General features: G+C 45.0%; 1 protein-coding gene across 11 annotated transcripts in view; it reads right to left on the bottom strand.

Moving 5' to 3' along the window:
* LOC119969610 overlaps positions 1–18,801 on the bottom strand; it is a 327,525-nt gene that overhangs the window by 64,068 nt on the left and 244,656 nt on the right. For 8 of the 11 annotated variants that reach the window (XM_038803463.1, XM_038803452.1, XM_038803458.1 and 5 more), the window contains 2 exons: positions 12,286–12,376; positions 4,186–4,338 (listed from right to left, as the gene is read on the bottom strand). In XM_038803463.1, coding sequence (XP_038659391.1) covers positions 4,186–4,338; positions 12,286–12,376 — 244 coding nt within the window. The remainder of the gene's footprint in view (positions 1–4,185; positions 4,339–12,285; positions 12,377–18,801) is intronic. The other 3 variants (XM_038803455.1, XM_038803460.1, XM_038803457.1) reach the window with 1 other exon arrangement.

Raw genomic sequence — 18,801 nt, 5'->3', positions numbered from 1 at the left:
TCAAACAGCAAGGGACCAGCACTGATCCCTGCGGTACACCACTGGACATATGGGGCGGGATTCTCTGATCCCGAGGCTAAGTGTTGACGCCGTCAGAAACGCTGTCGCGTTTCTAAACGGTGTCAACACGGCCCCAGGATCAGCAATTCTGGCTCCTACAGGGGGCCAGCAGGGCACTGGAGCGGTTCACGCCGTTCCAGCTGCTGACCCGGCCGTGGAATGGGCACTGGTCGATGCGCGCATGCGCAGTGGGTCCGGCGCGAACCCGCGCATGTGCAGTCCCACCGGCGCGATTTCCGCGCATGCAAGGTGTCTCTCTTGTCCGCTCCTGCCCCGACCCAACATGGCGCAGGAATACAGGCGTGGACGAAAGGAGGCCGGGAGATAAAGCGGCCCCTGACAGGTGCCGCGCCGACCACGGCGGCCCCAATAGCGCGATTCGCGCGGTCCAGGTTTCCAGTCACAAAAACAACCTTTGGTCATGACCCTCTGCCTCCTGCCACTAAGCCAAGCCGATCAGGGCAAGTAGAGGTGAGCAATAAATGCTGTCCATGTCAGCAATGCCCGTACCCGAGAATTATTTAAAAAAAATAAAATTGTACATTTCCAGAGTTCACAGCTGAATCACCTCATGGCAACAAGGGATGGGCGATAAATGCTACATTGCTATTGTCACCCACATCCTTGCTAAACTAAATCAGAGACCGCAAGAACAATCAGCTCGGAAATGAAAAAGATGAAACTACCGGGATGCCCACAAAAACCTTAAAATCATAACCCAGAATTTCCATTTAATAATCTTGAACATTTCAAATGATCTCCATTTCCGCAGGCTAGCTCTGCTGATTGTGTTGGATTTTATCCACATAACAATTGGCAGGAAACCAGCGTGAAAGGTTGAGGCCAGTTATGTGGTGCTTTCAAACAATCATCATTCAAATGCAGATTTCAAGCACTGACCTAACAATCTGCAATATTGCTTTCTCCCCCAAAATGTGTTTTATTCCATTTTAGATGCACAAGGTTCCGTAAGCGGAGAAAGAAAATTAACATGGAGGGCTGTATTTTTGAAAGATGTCTTGGCTGAATGTTTCTGCCCTTGTAGCACCGTAAAGTACGAGCTGTGCTTTGTTGCTGGAGTGTCAATTCCTTTTCCCAGTATCGGAGACACAAACAACATGCCACACCTAGGAAGGGATCATAATGGGTGCTCGTGCAGCATCTGAGGCACTGCCATCATTTGTTGACAGAGCCACATTTTCCATAATGTATATGTCACACCGTCATGTTTCATTTAGACTAATTCTAATGAGAACATCCGCTGAGAATAAAGACCTCTTACTGCAGTGGTACCAACTGTCTCGGTGCCAATTTCTGCTCCTTTTTAAAAAAATTCATGGCTGCCCTGCAGCCATTTGCTCCACAGGCATGAAATGTGACTCAAATGCAGAGATCATTTCTGCCAGTTTTTCTGCATTGTGCTGAACTCAAGGAAAACCATGCTTCACAACACTGTGGAAAACTGCTTTACCACTGGTACCTTCACACAAGCTAAAGTTTGCTGAACAACATTGCAAGGCAGTGCCCCTCTCTTCCCCCCAAAACACAAGCTTATTAGCAGGAATTCTTCAGCCGTTGAGATTCATTTTTCCCGCCAGCAGCGCATCCCCGCCGCCAGCAGTTTTCCCGGCAGCGTGGAGTGGCTTCAATGGAAAATCCCATTGTCAGGAGTCTGGAATCCTGCTGCAAGCGGACTGCGCGCCGTTGAGAAACAGGCAGCTGGGGTAACGGAGCATCTAGCCCAAAGTTGTCACATTTCTATGTGTTGATGACGGCAGCCTCTGGAAGTGCAGTATGTCATTCAATAGAGCAACACTGTCAAACATAAATACTTGCACTTTGTGCCTCATACAAAAGACTAATTATAGGAATTGCAAAATTGTCAAGTATCATCTGTCGAAATAAAACTGTAGGGATTACAGCAATGAGCTGCAAATACTGAAAATACCAAAAGAATACCACATAACATTCAAAAGGACAAGATCAAAGAATGTACACAACTTTGCTTTATGATAATCAAATGCCCCTAAGAACACTCTTTCAATCTGCAGAGTATACAAACCTGTTTGGCATATCTACTCTCCTCTAACCTAACAGTAGGAAATCTGTGGGTGTTGAACAATGGATACACTTTTTGCAGCTATCAGTCTTGTCACCAGTAGAGGTCACTGAGTATCTGTTTGGGGAAAGGGTAAGGGTTTACTGTGATTTATGTATACCTTTATTGTGCTTTGTCGGTTAACTATTTTTTGCCACCTGCTCACAATTGTCTACACTGGTAAAGATCCTAATTGGCTGCATGAGTCAAACTGTGTTCTGGGAAATTTATTTCATTGCTGAACATCTGGTTAATTAATGTTAACTATTTTCTCTCTTCAGGGAAACTGTTTTGGATGCCGTACCGCACAATACAATATCCTGCATTGGTTGCAGCATTTAATGGTAAATAGAAATGACAAATGTTAGTTTTCGATATAGATCAGCAAGGTCGCAGGTGCAAACCTGCGCATTGGGGCTGGTTTAGCTCACTGGGCTAAATCGCTGGCTGTTAAAGCAGACCGAGCAGGCCAGCAGCACGGTTCGATTCCCGTACCAGCCTCCCCGGACAGGCGCCGGAATGTGGCGACTAGGGGCTTTTCACAGTAACTTCATTTGAAGCCTACTAGTGACAATAAGCGATTTTCATTTTTTATTTCATTTTTCAGTTAACTTATTTCAAGATAACTGTCGGATTCCTACAGTCTGATGCAGCATCCCCGAGATGGAGGAAGGAATATCTACCAGGGCTCCTGATTGTGAGCTACCACATCGATTCCATCCCCTTGCCCCAGGTTGAATCAGACTGTTAGAATACGTCCAATTGAATCGTGAGCAGAGCTTGTGACACAATGCCCTCTTCCTCACAAGATTGCCTGCATCGAACTCTGGAACAACACCCGTCTCCACCCTCAGCTCAAAGACTGCTCACAACCTCTGCATCCTACCCGACTTATGAGCTGATCTTTCAACCCCCCCTCCAATCCATTACAAAGACTGTCTACTGCCGCCTGCGGAATATTGTCCATCTACATCCATGCCTCAGGTCATTTGTTGTGGAAATCCTCACTCGCATTTTACTATTGCTAGTGGTCTCCCGGCCAGGAGTGGAAATCACTCAGTACTTTTTCCACAGAAAAGATAATTAAATCTTACATTTTCTCCCAAAAAATGCTGTGACCATTGAGCCAACTGATACTTTCAACACTGAGTTTGATAGACTAGTAGTCTTAAAAAAAACATTAAACAGGTTTTAGGAGCTGAATAGTCTACTCCTGGTTCCTGTGTTTCCAAGAAAACCTGCAGAAAAAGGGCAAACTACAGAAGACTGGAAAATTCCTGTGGGGAATTCTACACTGCACCATCCATCCTGGTTTTCTTTTGAGGATGTCAAGAGACGTTTTGTTATTGTTGTTGGAAAGGGAGCGCAGCAAGGCCAATTAAATAAAAAAGACCAGACATTTTCTGAGTAAAGGCAGCAAGCACAGTGGCAAGGCAGCAGCAAATCAGATTGAGGCGACAGGAAAAAACGTACGATGGAGCGAAAATTTTAAGAAGGAGTAACACAACTGAGGCAATTAAAAATATTAAAAAGGCATATCAGCAATGTGGCTATTTTTAAAAAGGACCTTGGGGTTAGTTTTAAAAAAGACGACATGGTGGTGGTATGAAAATTAGGTAGAAGAACGGGGCCCTGTTAAAATGAAACAGAATCACTGGCGCATTTTTATTTTGAGGAGGAAGAAATTAGGTTGATTTCTTACTTGAAAAACTACAAGAGGAACCCTCAACTCTTTAGTTTAAAAAAAAACAGATTACAGTTCACTGGAGTGGGCTCAAGGAACTTACTTTGCAAAGGATCTTGATCCGATAAAACTAATTAAGAAGCTGGTAGAAGCTGTCCCCATATAAGACAGAATGGAAACCTATCCTTTACTAACATCCAAAACGTGCCACTCTGTCAACAGCCCTTTCTCACATGCAATTCTTTAAATTCTTAATGAAACGGAGTGCTTCCGTATTCTTTGAATAAGGTCCCCAAGGCTCATTACAGTACAATCAGTTTTTCATGAAATTTAAATCACTCACTTCTCCGGGTCTGATTTTAATGTAGAAGTTGCTCCTTTTGTACGAAATCTTGAGAATCTTGGGCCAAGCAAAGCGATTTATCCTTAACCGGTCTCTGTAGATTAGAAGACCATTTGCACAAACGCCAAGCATGATGTCAATTCCTTCTGAGTCCTGTAACCAGCAAATACAGAGCAAAGAAGGTCAGAGACAAGAACGCATGAATCATGTTTAAAATATCTGTTGAATAATGTCACTTGTGGAAGCTCTCCAGTTAATATTCCAATTCGATTTACAATCTGAACATCAACTGAGCAACGGAGATTGCTCTGTGACAGCCTGTCAGCAAGAACTGGGCACAGGGAACAATCCCATGGTTCACCTGTTATTATACTGCGGCCTCTGGCATGAGACTTTCACGAGATTGGTGAGCTGCAGGCACAAGCTGGGCAGCCCTCAGAGGATTGCCAATAAAGTGGATTCCAGTAGGGAGGTGGTGGAGTAGAGGTACCTCACTGGATTAGTAATCCAAAGATCTGGGTTCGAACCCCAACAGGGTAGTTGGTGATTTTTGATCTTTATAAAAATCTGGGATTAAAAGTCTAATGATGGCATTGAAAGCAGTGTTGTTAAAAATTTTAAATCAAAATTTTTTTAAAAGAAACCTTTTGGTGGCAGCATCCACTGTAACATGTAGGACTGGTTTTCCTGCACACAGCAAGTTTTAGAAAGACAAGATCATTAAATTAACAGAATAACACCAATATTATACAAAGAACCAGATCGCTGTTGTGGTCCTTTTCCTGACTCTACCAATATGGTGGGAAGCATACATTCAGCACGTTAGTCATGTTGCCAGTTTTACATCTGAAAAACAGGTGTGGCACCATCAAATTTCTTTTTTTTTTTAAATTCATTGCTGGCTAGGCCAGCATTCATTGCCCATCCCTAGTTGCCCTTGAAAACGTGCTGGTGAGCAGCCTTCTTGAACCGCTGCAGTCCATGTGGTGCAGGTACACCCATTGATTTGTTAGGGAAGGAGTTCCAAGATTTTGACCCAGCAAAGTGAAGGAACGGCGACATATTTCCAGATCAGGATGATGAGTGGCTTGGAGGGGAACTTGCAGGTGCTGAATATTTATGGAAGGGATGTTAATCAAGCGAGCTGATTTGTCCTGGATGGTGTGGAGCTTTTTGAGTGTTGTTGGAGTTGCACTCATCGAGGCAAGTGGAGGGTTTTCCAACATACTCCTGACTTGTGCCTTGTAGGTGGTGGACAGGCTTTGGGGAGTCAGGAGGTGAGGTACTCGCCGCAGGATTCCTAGCCTTTGACCTGTTCTTGTAGCCACAGTATTTACATGGCTAGTCCAATTCAGTTTCTGGCCAATGGTAACCTTCAAGATGTTGATAGTGGGGGGTTCTATGATGGTGATGCCATTGAATGTCAAGGGACAACGGCTACATCCTCTCTTGTTGGAGTTTGTTAGTGTCTGACATTTGTGTAGTGTAAACTTTACTTGCCCCATGTCAGCCCAAGCCTGCACATCATTCAGATCTTGTTGCATTTGGATGAAGACTGTTTCAGTATCCGAGGAGTTGTGAATTGTGCTGAACATCAGCAAACATCCCCACCTCTGACCTTATGATGAAAGGAAGCTCACAGATTAAACAGTTGAAGATGGTTGGGCCTAACTTCCAGTGGCGTAACGTAGGGGAAGACGCATACGCGGTGGCTCCCGCTAGAGTATTGCGATTTCTGCCCTTTTCTCTCAGTATTAAGAGGTATTTTCGTTTGAAAACCCAGGTAAGTAATGGGATAAGGATCCCACATGATTGAAAAGTCAGGGAAAGAAGGTGTACGGCAGAAGCTCATTGACGGAATCGGAGGCCTCTCAGAGATCGTTGGCAGATAAAATGGCGGAGGCAGCCTCAGGGGCTCCGGCACTCCACTTACGGCAGGAGTGCTTTTGAGTACCTTGGTGAAATAATTTGATAAACACTGATGGATTGTTTTGGAGAGCCTCTGGAAATCAATGGAGGAGGCCTTGGCCCCATCTGAGTGGCTCTGGCGAAAACCAATGAAACCGTAAAAGCCCATGGAGCCACGATAAAAGATATGGAAGTGGCCCTTTCGAGGCACACTGATCAGATTGGCTCACTGGAAGCAAAGATGTCTTTGGTGGCCGAAGTGAAAAAGTTGTTGAAGGCCAAGGTGGATGATCTAGAGAATCGGTCCAGGAGGCAAAACATTCGAACTGTGGGGCTGTCAGAAGGGATGGAAGGCCCATCGACTACTGATTACTTTGCAGAGAGGTTCAGTAAGATTGTGGGGGAGGGTGTATTCACGTCCCCTCCTATGTTAGACCGACAAGTCTTTAATTTGGGTTTTGATGGTAGGGCCAGCGGTGCGACAATATTAATAAATAAAAGGGATTAGTTTTCTGCCTCTTAAGATTTGACTGACCCCCAATGGCAGACATGTTATTATCTGTGGTTCTGGTGGGCACTCCGGTGGTTCTGGTTAATATGTGTCCCAAACTGGGAAGATACAAATTTTATTTATAATCTGCTGGCCTTCCTCCCAGATTTAGATTTGTTTATTTTGGATGGGAACCTAAACTGTGTTCGGAACCCTGGTTGGGGAATGGTGGAGCATCGGGTTTTTATGTAGATGACCTACTTCTCTATACCAGTACCCTTCATGGTTGAAATAATGAAGCTGCTCAGTATTTTTGGCTTCTTCTCCGGGTACAAGAGTGAATGTTTTCAACCCCCGGGGAGGAGAGCCCAACTGGGGACGTTACGTTTTCACCTTGCCAAGACCAGCTTTTGTTATCTGGGGGTCTGGGTGTTCCACGATTGGATTTCGCTTCATAATTTAGATTGTACTAATCTGATTAACAATGCCAAGTCGGAGTTGCAAAGGTGGGACAACCTTCCCCTATCCTTTGTGGGTACGGTTCAGATTATTAAAATGAACGTGCTCCCGAGATTTTTATTTCTATTTCAGCGTCTCCCTATTTTTCTCCCCAAGTCCTTTTTTGTCAAAGTCATCAAATTAATGTCCTCCTTTATCTGGGCGGCCAAGACTCCAAGGATCCATGGAGTTTTGCTCCAAAGAGACAGACAATCAGCAGACTTGGCTCGACCCAATTTATTGTTTTACTATTGGGCAGCCGTTATCCAGAAGATATTGATGTGGTTCAGCAATGCTGGTTCCACATGGGGTCAAATGGAAACAAGCTCCTGCACAGTTTCTAGCCTTTGCGCAATGGCTACTGCGTCGTTGCCTTTCTCTCCGGTGAGATTTTCCCTGAATCCAGTGGTGGTGAGGGAAAGGCCTGGAGTTGTTTGGAGACCTGTTCATGGAGGGGAGGTTTGCTAGTTTTGAGGAGGAGTTGGCAGAGAGATTCCAACTGCCTGGTTTCAGCCTTTTTAGGTATTTTCAGATGCACGATTTTTCCAGGAAGGTTTTCCCCTCCTTTCCCTTGGCAGCACCCTCTTGAAGAGGATTTTGTCTCTGGCCCGGTCTGATGGAGCATGAGGGGAGGGGGGGGGGGGGGGGGGGGGGGGGGGGGAGGCGGGGGGGGGGGGGGGGGGGGTGGGGGTGACTCCACGTCTTCATGTGTTCGGCTAAGTTTGCTTCAATTCAAGGTGGTGCACTGGGCACATCTGACGAAAGCGAGGATGAGCGGCTTCTTCTCTGGGGTGGAGGATATGTGTGAGTGCTGCTCCTGGGGCCAGCTAACCACACACATATATTCTGGTCTTGTCCCAAGTGGGTAATAATAATAATAATAGTTATTGGTGTCACAAGTTAGCTTACATTAACCATTAACACTGAAATAAAGTTAGTGTGAAAATTCCCTAGTCGCCACACTACGGAGCCTGTTCGGGTACACAGAGGGAGAATTCAGAATGTCCAATTCACCTAACAGCATGTCTATCGGTACTTGTGGGAGGAAACCAGAGCACCCGGAGGAAACCCACGCAGACACGGGGAGAATGTGCAGACTCCGCACAGACAGTGACCAAAGCCGGGAATTGAACCCGGGTCTCTGCCGTTGTGAAGCAACAGTGCTAACCAATGTGCTACCGTGCCGCTCTTTTGGGTCTCTTTTTTAAACACCATGTCGGAGATACTCAATGTAGATTTGGATCCATGTCCGCTGGTGGCCATATTTGGAGTATCAGACTCGCCGGTGCTTCAGTCGGGTCGAAGACCTCGCCTTCACCTCGTTGATAGCCCAGAGACGAGTTTGGCTTGGGTGGAGACCTCCTATTCCACCCAGTGCCCCGGCTTGGTTGTGTGACCTCATGTCTTTTGTAGATTTGGAGAAGGTTAAGTATACCATTAGAGAGTCGGTAGAAGGGTTCTATCTAATGTGGCAGCCATTATTTTCCATTTTTAAGGAGCCAGTCACCGCCAGCTGTAAGGGGGTTTAAGTTTAGTTTTTTGGGTTAAAGTTAATGTGTGTTTTTCCTTTTGTTTCTTTTTTCTATTGTGTAATTTTGGTTAATGGTTTTGGATGGTTTTGTTTAATATGAAAAAAATTTAACGAACATTTTAACAAACAAAGATGGCTGGGCCTTGGCCCCCACCCTGAGGAACTCCTGCAGTAATGTCCTGGAGCTGAGATGGCCAGCCTCCAACCACCACAACCATCTTCCTTGGTGCCAGGTATGACTTCAACCAATGGATTCCCATTGAGTCCAGTTTTGCTAGAGCTCCTTTCTTGGCCAGTGTGTCTGACTTTAATAGAACTGATGCAATGTTTTACAAAACGCATTGGTCTGACTCAAAATAATGTATCTTTTACAAAGTAGTAATAATTTTCTTACTCCTGGTTTGTCAGAGAAATCATGCTGAAACATAATTAAATCAAAAGTGGCACCTTTCAATAAATAATGGGTAGACCGTAACTCTTGAACCGTGTATCAACACAAAGCTCTTGAGGGATTGTTTATCTGTTCAATTTGGCTGTCGCTTTGCCTCACCCACTAAATATTAATTGGAAAATTAAAAATGTATAAACTGCGTGATTTCAAGTCAATGAAAGGTCTTACAGCCTTGGAGGGGAAGAGAATCGTTTCTATCTGTTAGTATGACCTTAGGGATTATTGCCTTCAGTTGAGGGGAACAGTTTATCACGAACAATTGCGAAGTATAGGAAACGATTTGAAGATCAGATACACCAAGGTCATTGCAAGTAGGCTGGCTTTATTTTCCTTTAACCAGCTATCAACTAAAAATGAAATACTGATGTAGGTGCCTCGAGCACAAGGCTGAACATTCTTTTTTCTGCACTTCCCCTTTGAATGCTCAGTGATTTTAATACTTCTCATGCTTGGTCCTGAGGTAAAGCATATCAGTCATTTTTAGACTGGGAAGCTGAACTGTTACCAACATTAGCAGCTAACCAATTGCAGAGTATACAATCCGTTTCCAAAGAGTAGTGCCCAACTGTCCTGCGAGAAATGGAACAACAGGGTTCATCAATGTTTGACAAGGGCCACATTGGCAAGAGGCAGACTTGGGACAGTCAGAAGACAGGAATATAAGTTGATATGAGAGAATTTAGCCACTCAATGTCATGTGAAGAGACACAAATAGTTATCAAGGAGGGAATAAAGGCACTCAGCAGCACTCCAGATCATAATATCAGTTGGAAACATCGAGATCGGTTAACGTTAGGTCTTGCTTATGTATGGTGCAACTGTTGCAAACCCCTCACTGTGATGCAGTACATAAAAGCCTGGGTATCGAAAGATACTGAGATTTATGTCATAGCTGAACACTATGATAAGATTCAACACATGTTTTTCCCCTAATTTGATCTACACTAATTAGAATTTAGCACTCTATCTCTAGGTGATACAGATACTGTCGTGAGAATGATAGGTCTTTGTGCCATGCTTCGGAGTAGTACATCGAGGGCTCATGTTAATACCTCCAGTTCCCATTCTCAACTGAGAAAAGCATGTTGATGAAAAACTTCCACTGGTAACAGGGAATGAGAGAGATAGAGCTCCTCGCAACTTCTGAAGTAAACAGCGTTATCAGGGCCGAGAAGTAAGCTCCATGAACTTGACCCAGGGAATGTGTCTAATGTCAGGTGTGAAGGGGAAGAAAAATGGCATTAATGCAATTTGACAATTTCACTGGCGCTTGATGAAAACAGATAGGAATACACTGCCCAAAATCAACTGTGCTCTCATGAGGCACATAATGAGCAATAACCTGCTCACCAATGCTCAGTTTGAGTGCCATGGCCAGTCGGCCCCTGAACTCATTGCAGTCTTGGTCCAAACATTCAAGAGTTGTGATGAGAGTGACTGCCCTCAACATCATGACAGAATTCGGCTGAGTGTGCTTCAAGGGATCTGAACAGACTTGAATGAGAATCAGGAAAAGATTAGCTTTTGATTGGAATCATACCTGGCATAAAGAAGATGGTCATGGTTGAGAAGAGGCTGATCATTCCAGTCCCAGGACATCACTGCAAGAGTTCCTCAGGGTAGTGTCGAATGCCCAACCATTTTCAACTTCTTCACCACTCACCTTTCTTCCATCATAAGGTCAGTAGTGGGAATGTGCGCTGATTATTGCACAACGTTTAGAACCATTTTCAACTCCTTAGTTACTGAAGCAATCCATGTCCAAATGCAGGAAGACCTGGATTCAGGCTTGGGTTGTCAAGTAACATTCATGCCGCACAAGTGCCAAGCAATTGGCTATCCCTAATAAATGAGATTTTCACGATCTCCCCATGACATTCAATTGCATTACCATTGCCACATCCTGGGGGCTCTCATTGACCACAAAGTGAACCGGACCAGCCACATATATACTGTGCTGCACAAGCAAGGCAGAACCTGGGAATTCTGTAGTGAGTAACTCACCTTCTGACTCCCCAAATCCTCTATCATCTATAAGGCACAACTAAGTAGTGTGATGGAAATCTGTCCACTTGCCTGGATGAATACAACACCAAGAAGCTTGACACAATCCAGGGCAAAGCAGCCCATTTGATTGACACTTCACCCACCATCTTAAACATTCACTCCCTCCACCACTGGTGCACAATCTTAGTAGTGTGTAGCATGTACAAGATGCCCTTGTCAAGCCTCCTTTAACAGAACCTTTCAAAGTCTTGACTTCTACCACCCAGAAGGACAAAATCAGCAGGCACATGAGAACACCTCCACGTTACACAGCAATTATGTTGCTGTTCCTTCATTGTCACTGGGTCAAAATCCTGGAACTCCCTCCCTCACAGCATTCTGTGTGCACCTACAGCACACAGGCTGCAGCCTTCTCAATTAGGAGCAGGTACAGAAATGCTCACATCTCATGAACTTTGAGGGGTGAAAACATGTAGTTATGGGGAAAGAACAGTGAATTGAATCAAATTGGATTGTTCTACCAAAATGAGCGAATGGTCTCCTTCTGTTACCTTCTGGGCAGCATGGTAGCATTGTGATTAGCACAATTGCTTCACAGCTCCAGGGTCCCAGGTTCGATTCCGGCTTGGGTCACTGTCTGTGCGCAGTCTGCACATTCTCCCCATGTGCGCGTGGGTTTCCTCCGGGTGCTCCGGTTTCCTCCCTCAGCCCAAAAGATGTGCAGGTTAGGTGGATTGGCCATGATAAATCGCCTCTAGTGTCCAAAATTGCCCTTCGTGTTGGGTGAGGTTACTGAGTTATGGGGATAGGGTGGAGGTGTTGACCTTGGGTAGGGTGCTCTTTCCAAGAGCCGGTGCAAACTCGATGGGCCTAATGGCCTCCTTCTGCACTGTAAATTCTTTGACATGTTGAGACTCTAAAGTGAGGGTGGATATCCTGTAGAATTACTTTGAAAATTAAACCAGTTTTGTAGGAAAGCCATTTTGGAAGATCAGTTTTAACAATACCATAAGTAAATAAACCGAACAATAAAATGAAAATCTGTTTACCTATTGAAGTTCTGAAACAAAACTTTAGGATAACTTAATTATTAAGAAGAGTAGGAGTTAATCTTTTTAAATCTCCGTGCACATATTGTTGCAATGGCACTGAAAACTATCTGGTATTTAACTTAAAGAATTCTGCAGCAGAGCTATGACTCAGAGTGGTAATTACCTTTGCATGATGCAAGTCCACACCATACATTGACAGCTTCTTAGCATTTTCCAAAAAGTTCATTTCTGCTTCTCCTGGTGTCATGCCCCTACAGTAATCAGTGATACGCAGAGATTATTGTTCCTGTTTAATACAATGACTGAAAACAAACATCAGATAATTAAGAGAACAGCAGTTAACAAGTTTTCAGTCTTTAAATGATAGCTGTTCCTTGCCAGATATCTGTGTGTGGGTGCAGTAGCTACCTCATCACTATTAATCCCTTTCAATAACAATAATTTCCACTAATTATTTATAATAAGATTAAAATTGTTCTTAAAATGGTGATTAAATGGTAATTACAATTATTTTCAATGAGGGCTAAAACCACCTTGAAGTGGATCTTAATTATCAGATGGCCAATCAAGTCTCAAATGTCTATGCTGTCACGAGTATCGTTGGAAATCTAATTTTGACAGTATGACCTCACTCCCATAGTGTGCGCCCAAATTTTAAACTGAACTTTTCTTTTTCGGATGTCCTTCTGGTTGTGATTAGCCGTAATTTGTGAGGGATTGTAGGCAGCTTTCTCTGTTTAGAGGCAGGCAAGTTGTTACAACTTGAGAGTCACCATTCTGTATCAAGCTTGGTTGACCAGGAATCTCTCCCATGCTTATCGCCTGCCATTGGGGAGTTGGAAAGGTTAGCAGGTTGAAAATCAAATGGTTTGGCCACACCACGAATCCTCCTTCCATAGCCAACAAGTCCAGGAGTAGGACTTGAACCCCAAGAACTGCTGGCCTGGAGCCAGGGCCAGCACCTACTGAGCCACCAGATGCATCCTCAATCAGATGTATCCTCATGCATAGTTGTACAGAATTTTCACAGCACATGTTCTTTTTTTCAAAAGAACAATCCAGATCCCACGTATGTTATCCAACTCCAATTTTCATATCAAAAGGGCCTATTTTCTGAAACATAAAAATGCTCTCGCCACCCATCAGCAAGTCCCTTTCCAGATGATAAAAACTGGATTATGAGCAGGTACGGGAAAGTAAATATTCCCCATGGCTTGCAAGATGCTATGCCACCCCAATTCGTTATTGAGATCTTAGCCAAGTTAAAGGATCATGCCGATCTTCCTGCTAAAGGCATTTTTTAAGAAGGTTGAAAAGATAATTACCTTGTTTATATTGTTGGGGACGGGGGGTGGTGGCTACGATTAGGAAGGTACTGCTGCAGAGAGGATGGCAGCCAGGGGAGTTGGGTCTTCCGAATTTACTGTATTATTACTGGGCGGCGAATGCAGAGAAGGGGAGGAGCTGGGTTTGAGGGAGGTGGACTCTCAGTGGGTTAGAATGGAGGAGAGTCTGTAGAGGGTCAGGGCTGAGGGCGTCACTCCCGATGGCCCCGGGGAAATACTCAGAGTCCGGTCGTAGTAGTGACATTGGAAGATCTCAAAGCAGTTGTGTGCCAGCACTTTAGGCTGGGGGCGGGGTCAAGGGAAATGCTGATTCGGGAGAATCAGATTTGAGCCAGGGAAATGGAATGGGAGTTTTCAGAGATGGGAGGAGAAGGGAGTCAGAGCATTAAAGGATTTGTTTCTAGGGTGCTGGTTTGCAGGATTGAAGGAGCTGGAGGCGAAATATAGGTTGGGGCAGGGGCAAATGTTTCGCTATATGCATGTCCGAGATTTCACTCAGAAGGAGATACAGAGCTTTCTGGTGGCGCCGGCCTCCACACTGTTGGAGGAGGTGCTGACGGCTGGGGGAATGGAGAAGGGAGTAGTGTCGGCAATTTATGTGGGGATTCTGGGAGAAGAGAAGGCACCGCTGGAGGGGATTAAGGCAAAGTGGGAGAAAGAGTTGGGAGAGAGCATAGAGGAGGGGAGTTGTGGTGTGAGGTGCTCAGGAGGGTAAATGCCTCAACTTTGTTTGCGAGTTTGGGGCTGATACAGCTGAAGGTAGTGTACAAGGCGCACCTCAGAAAAGCGAGGATGAGCCGACTCTTTGAGGGGGTAGAGGATGTTTGTGAACATTGCCGGGGGGGGAGCCACGTTCATATGTTTTTGGTCCTGTCCAAAGCTGGAGGGATATTGGAGGGAGGAGTTCAGGGTAATTTCGAAGGTGGTACATGTGAGGCTTGAGCCGGGTCCTCTGGAGGCCATATTCGGGGTGTCGGATCGGCCGGGGTTGGAAGCGGGTGCGGAGACAGATGTTTTAGCCTTCACCTCGCTGATCGCCCGAATGCGGATCCCTGTTGGGGTGGAGGTCAGTTTCTCCACCCTGTGCCCTGGCGAGGCAGGGGGATCTGTTGTAGTTTTTAAGCACTCGAGAAGGTGAAGTTTGAGTTGAGGGGAAGGATGGATGGATTCTACAATTCATGGACTTTGTTTATTATGCACTTGCATGAATTGGATGACATCAAACATTGTCCCCCATTGGGGGGGGGGGGGGGGGGGGTTGAACTGTGTATGTTGGTTGAACTGTGTATGTTGTTGAATCCTTTTCTTTGATATTTGCATTTTAAAATGTTGAGGGTTGTTTGGGGGTTGGTGGAAGGGAGAAATTGTTGGCCAGAGGATTGACATTGTTTATTGGTGTGTGTAAATTTGGATGGAAATGTGAAAAAGGAGAATTAAAAAAATATTTTTTTTTTAAAAGTTAAAAGATCATGCAGACAATGACAAAGGATAAACTCACCCTGGATAACAATGTGTGCTTTAATTATTTAAGACAGTGCATGGACTGTCAAACTAATGCATGCACGAAGAAACTAATCAATGGGGGTGGTTTTCATTGTGGATATGGGCAGAAAACTGCTGGTTACACCCTACGCAACTTTCTTTGTTGACTTCAGTGGTGTATAACAGGTGGCCAACCCACCCCACCAGTTTTGTACCACACCCTAAGTGAAAATTACCCATCTATTTTTGAAGCCGGAGTCCTATTATATATTTTAAAAATATGCAAAATCAAAAAATCACCCGTTGCTCTTAGTGGATTGCAAACAGAGAATTTTATGTTGTTACTTTGGTACTCACCATTACCATCACCATAAGAGCGAGAAGAGGCCATTCAGCCCTCGAGCCTGAACTACCATCATTCAACTAATTCACAGTGGATCGTCTATTTCAACGCCAATTTCTCACGCTATCTCCATATCCCTTGATGTAACTCGTATGTAGAAATCTATGGATCTCCATCTTAAATATACCCAATGACTAAGCTGCCACAACCCTAGAGAGTAGAGAATTCCAAAGATTCACTCATCTCAGTCCCAAATGGCATGTCCCCGAAGCTGAGAACTTGTCCCCTGGTTCTAGAATCCCCCAGCCAGGGGAAACATCTGTTCTGCATCTATCCAGTCCAGCCCTTTAAGAATTTTCTGAATTTGTATTTAAAAAAAAGTTATGCCTCTTTTTGGAAGAAAAACTTGTTAATGATCTTCATGTGACATGAAGGAGTAATCAAGATTCTTCCAAGTTGAGGGCAATAATTTACATTCAAGCGTTTTGCATCTTTAAACTTTGCATCTTCCTCAACTTGGCCAGGCCTCTCCGAAACTGACAGTTATTCCTGCATGGATAAATCAAGGGAGGTATTGCGGCAAATAACACTCAAGGAAACATTAAAGAAATGGGAACTCTGGAGCAAAGTTAAAGGCGAAACATCTGAAAGCATCAGTCACTCACGGTTCTACGAGTTGTAAGGTCAGGGCAAAAGATAGGTTGCAGTATTTGTTCTAAAACAACAAAGTCTCAGAACCCAAGGTGGTCACTAATATTTGAAAAGATACCCAACATCAACATTTAAAAATTGAAATTCTGTTCAGGGATGTTAGCCTGTGAATATTTAATGCTCTGGGATGCATTATTGCCATCAAATTCTAGTTTTTTTCCCACTAAAAGCAAAGTCGCCATAGTCCCAGATGACCCGAGGCTGCTTAACCCTTAAGAAGTGACTAATTTGGGTTCTGGGACTTTGTTGTTTTAGAATAAATACTGCTCAACCCCTTTGAGGGGGAGAACTGACTGGTGGTGATTTAACCGGAGGGTCATCACATCTCAAGCGAGGGCCAAGGTTGAGAAGGCGGGGCCTTCATGAACAACCTAAGCCGGTTCGGGAATTGAACCCACGCTGTTGACCTGGCTCTGCATCAGAAACCAGCTGTCCAGCCAACTGAGCTAAATTACCCCACATCTGAATCTCTCCTTTCGGGTTTCTTCCCCTGCCATGACACCAAAACATCCGTAACCAAATCCGATGTGATTCTGATCATTGTGTATTATCCTTTCTCAGACGCATTGCAGACTTTGAAATGGTCGACCACATCATCCTCCTTGAACAATTGAGATCAGTGGGACGGCTCTCCCTGGGTTTCATTCTACCCAATCAGCTTGTAACCAGAGCATCTCCAAAAATGGCATTCAGACTCCATCTTTTTCCTCATCCACATGCTGCTCCTGACAGTATTATCTCCATATGTAAATTCATCTTCCACATGCCTGCTGATGACATCTACCCCTACTTCCCCGCCACCTCTCAATTTCTTCATTATGCTGTTCGATTGCTCGTCTTGGTGGCACAACAATTTCACTCAATTAAACAACCGAGAGACCAAAGGCACTGGCTCTGGCTGCACTATAATTTCTGTTCCCTTCGATTCCATGAGTTCCCTCAGCCTTTGTCTTCGGCTCAGCCAGAGAGTTTGTGAGCTCAACATCTTGCTGACCCCGAGGGGAGCCGAGCTTCGGACCATACACCTTTGCCATTACAGCAATAACAAGTAGGAATGCGGGGGCTGTCAGGTGTGGGGGCGGGCTGTTTAAAAGGCCTGCCTTTGTGCTGTAGAACTTTATCTTAGAGAGAACAACAGAAAGGCCCTCAAGCCCTCACCTTCAAGCACACCTCAAGACAAATGCCCCATCCATGCCAGGTCTGCCACCTCCATCCATCTGCCTGTGATGTGCGGGTTAGGTGGATTGGCCATGCTAAATTGCCCATAGTGTAAGGTTAATGGGGGGGATTGTTGGGTTACGGGTATACGGGTTACGTGGGTTTAAGTAGGGTGATCATTGCTCGGCACAACATCGAGGGCCGAAGGGCCTGTTCTGTGCTGTACTGTTCTATTCTATTCTATTCTATTCTATCTCCCCTGGCTCATGCCACCTGTGCCAACCGTGGCCCCCACTCACCCTTATTACATGTCCCTATGTCAAGCTATGATCCTTCCATTGATCCACTATACACTGTATAGAACCAATGCCATTTCATGACAATAGGTATGTGTTTTTTAAAAAAGCATTTAAAAAAACATTCATTATTTTCAACTTTGTTTGAAAAAAATATTTTATTGCAGGTTAATAGAAGTGTCAATCATATAGACCCTCAATGTGTCAATAACAAACACTGCAGGCACTTGTAACCTCAAAATAAATATTGTGCAATTGACAGCGGAGATTGGACAGCCAGAACTATCAATGAAGCAATGTTTTCACTGGGGCTCAGCTTTTTCATCAGAGTAATGGATTTCTGGACTCTTAGTTTGTCATGGAGGGCATGAGGAACCTTTGAACTCACCTTTTAAAAGGTCCCCTTCATGCAGGCTATAGTTTACAAAACCTCTGAAGTGCCGTGAACCACAGCTCTTTAAAAACCTGGCCCGGCTCCATGAGAATTGTGGAGGGGTGCCCATTTCTGCAAGAGAGCTGGCCTGGTTGATAATGCTGGGTCTGGGTTTTTGACCTGAATCAGCCCACACCAGGCACGCCTGAAAATCGCACATTCTGGGAATGGGGTCAGGAATTCTGGAATTGGGACTAACCTGCCATTTGTATAAACCAACTAGTGGAATTTTATTCCCATGTTGGGATTTGGGATAGTAGGCCCGGAAACCAGGACAACCACATCGCAACCACCTGCAGGACCTGGATCTGCTTTTTCTGACGGTCAGATAACTATTGGCTGCAGTCGAGGCAGCCACCTACCCCCAGCAGCTGCCATCAATCGGAGGACCAGCAGCTCAGCAGAGCCACCAGAAGCAATGGTCACTGCTGGGACTGCATCTGAAGCGCATGCCATCTTTCCAATCAGAAAAGTGCTGTTTGGGGGAGCCATGGCCAATCAGGCAGGCCCCAGTGTAGGGCTTGCCGTTTTTGCCACAGAGTGGCCAGTGCGCCCCACCCCCCACCCCCAACACGCACAATCAGGAGGCCACCTGGGTTTAACTGGAGATCTCCCTATATGGTAGAGGGTCAACCTGCTGCCAATAAAAATCTGTCGGCAGCGAGCAGCAAGAACAGACCCCTAATTAACCACTTGTAGCTCATTTGATCTCCTTGCAGTGCGCTGTCCTCCTGCTGCTGGCAAAGGGGCATAGAAACAGGAAGATGACAGTGCTTCCCTTGCCATTTTATGGTTCCCCCACCCCCATCTCTCAGCCTGTCCCCAGCGGGTTGGTAAAATTCAGCCAGGTGAGTTCAAAATTTCAGCTGGAAGTGAAATGTAGCTGATAAAAAGAATAGAAAGAAATCCA

The sequence above is a fragment of the Scyliorhinus canicula genome, chromosome 7, assembly GCF_902713615.1.
Source record: "Scyliorhinus canicula chromosome 7, sScyCan1.1, whole genome shotgun sequence".
Taxonomy (NCBI): domain Eukaryota; kingdom Metazoa; phylum Chordata; class Chondrichthyes; order Carcharhiniformes; family Scyliorhinidae; genus Scyliorhinus; species Scyliorhinus canicula.
Note: the sequence above shows the minus strand (reverse complement) of the source record. Positions and strands in the feature narration are given on the sequence as shown.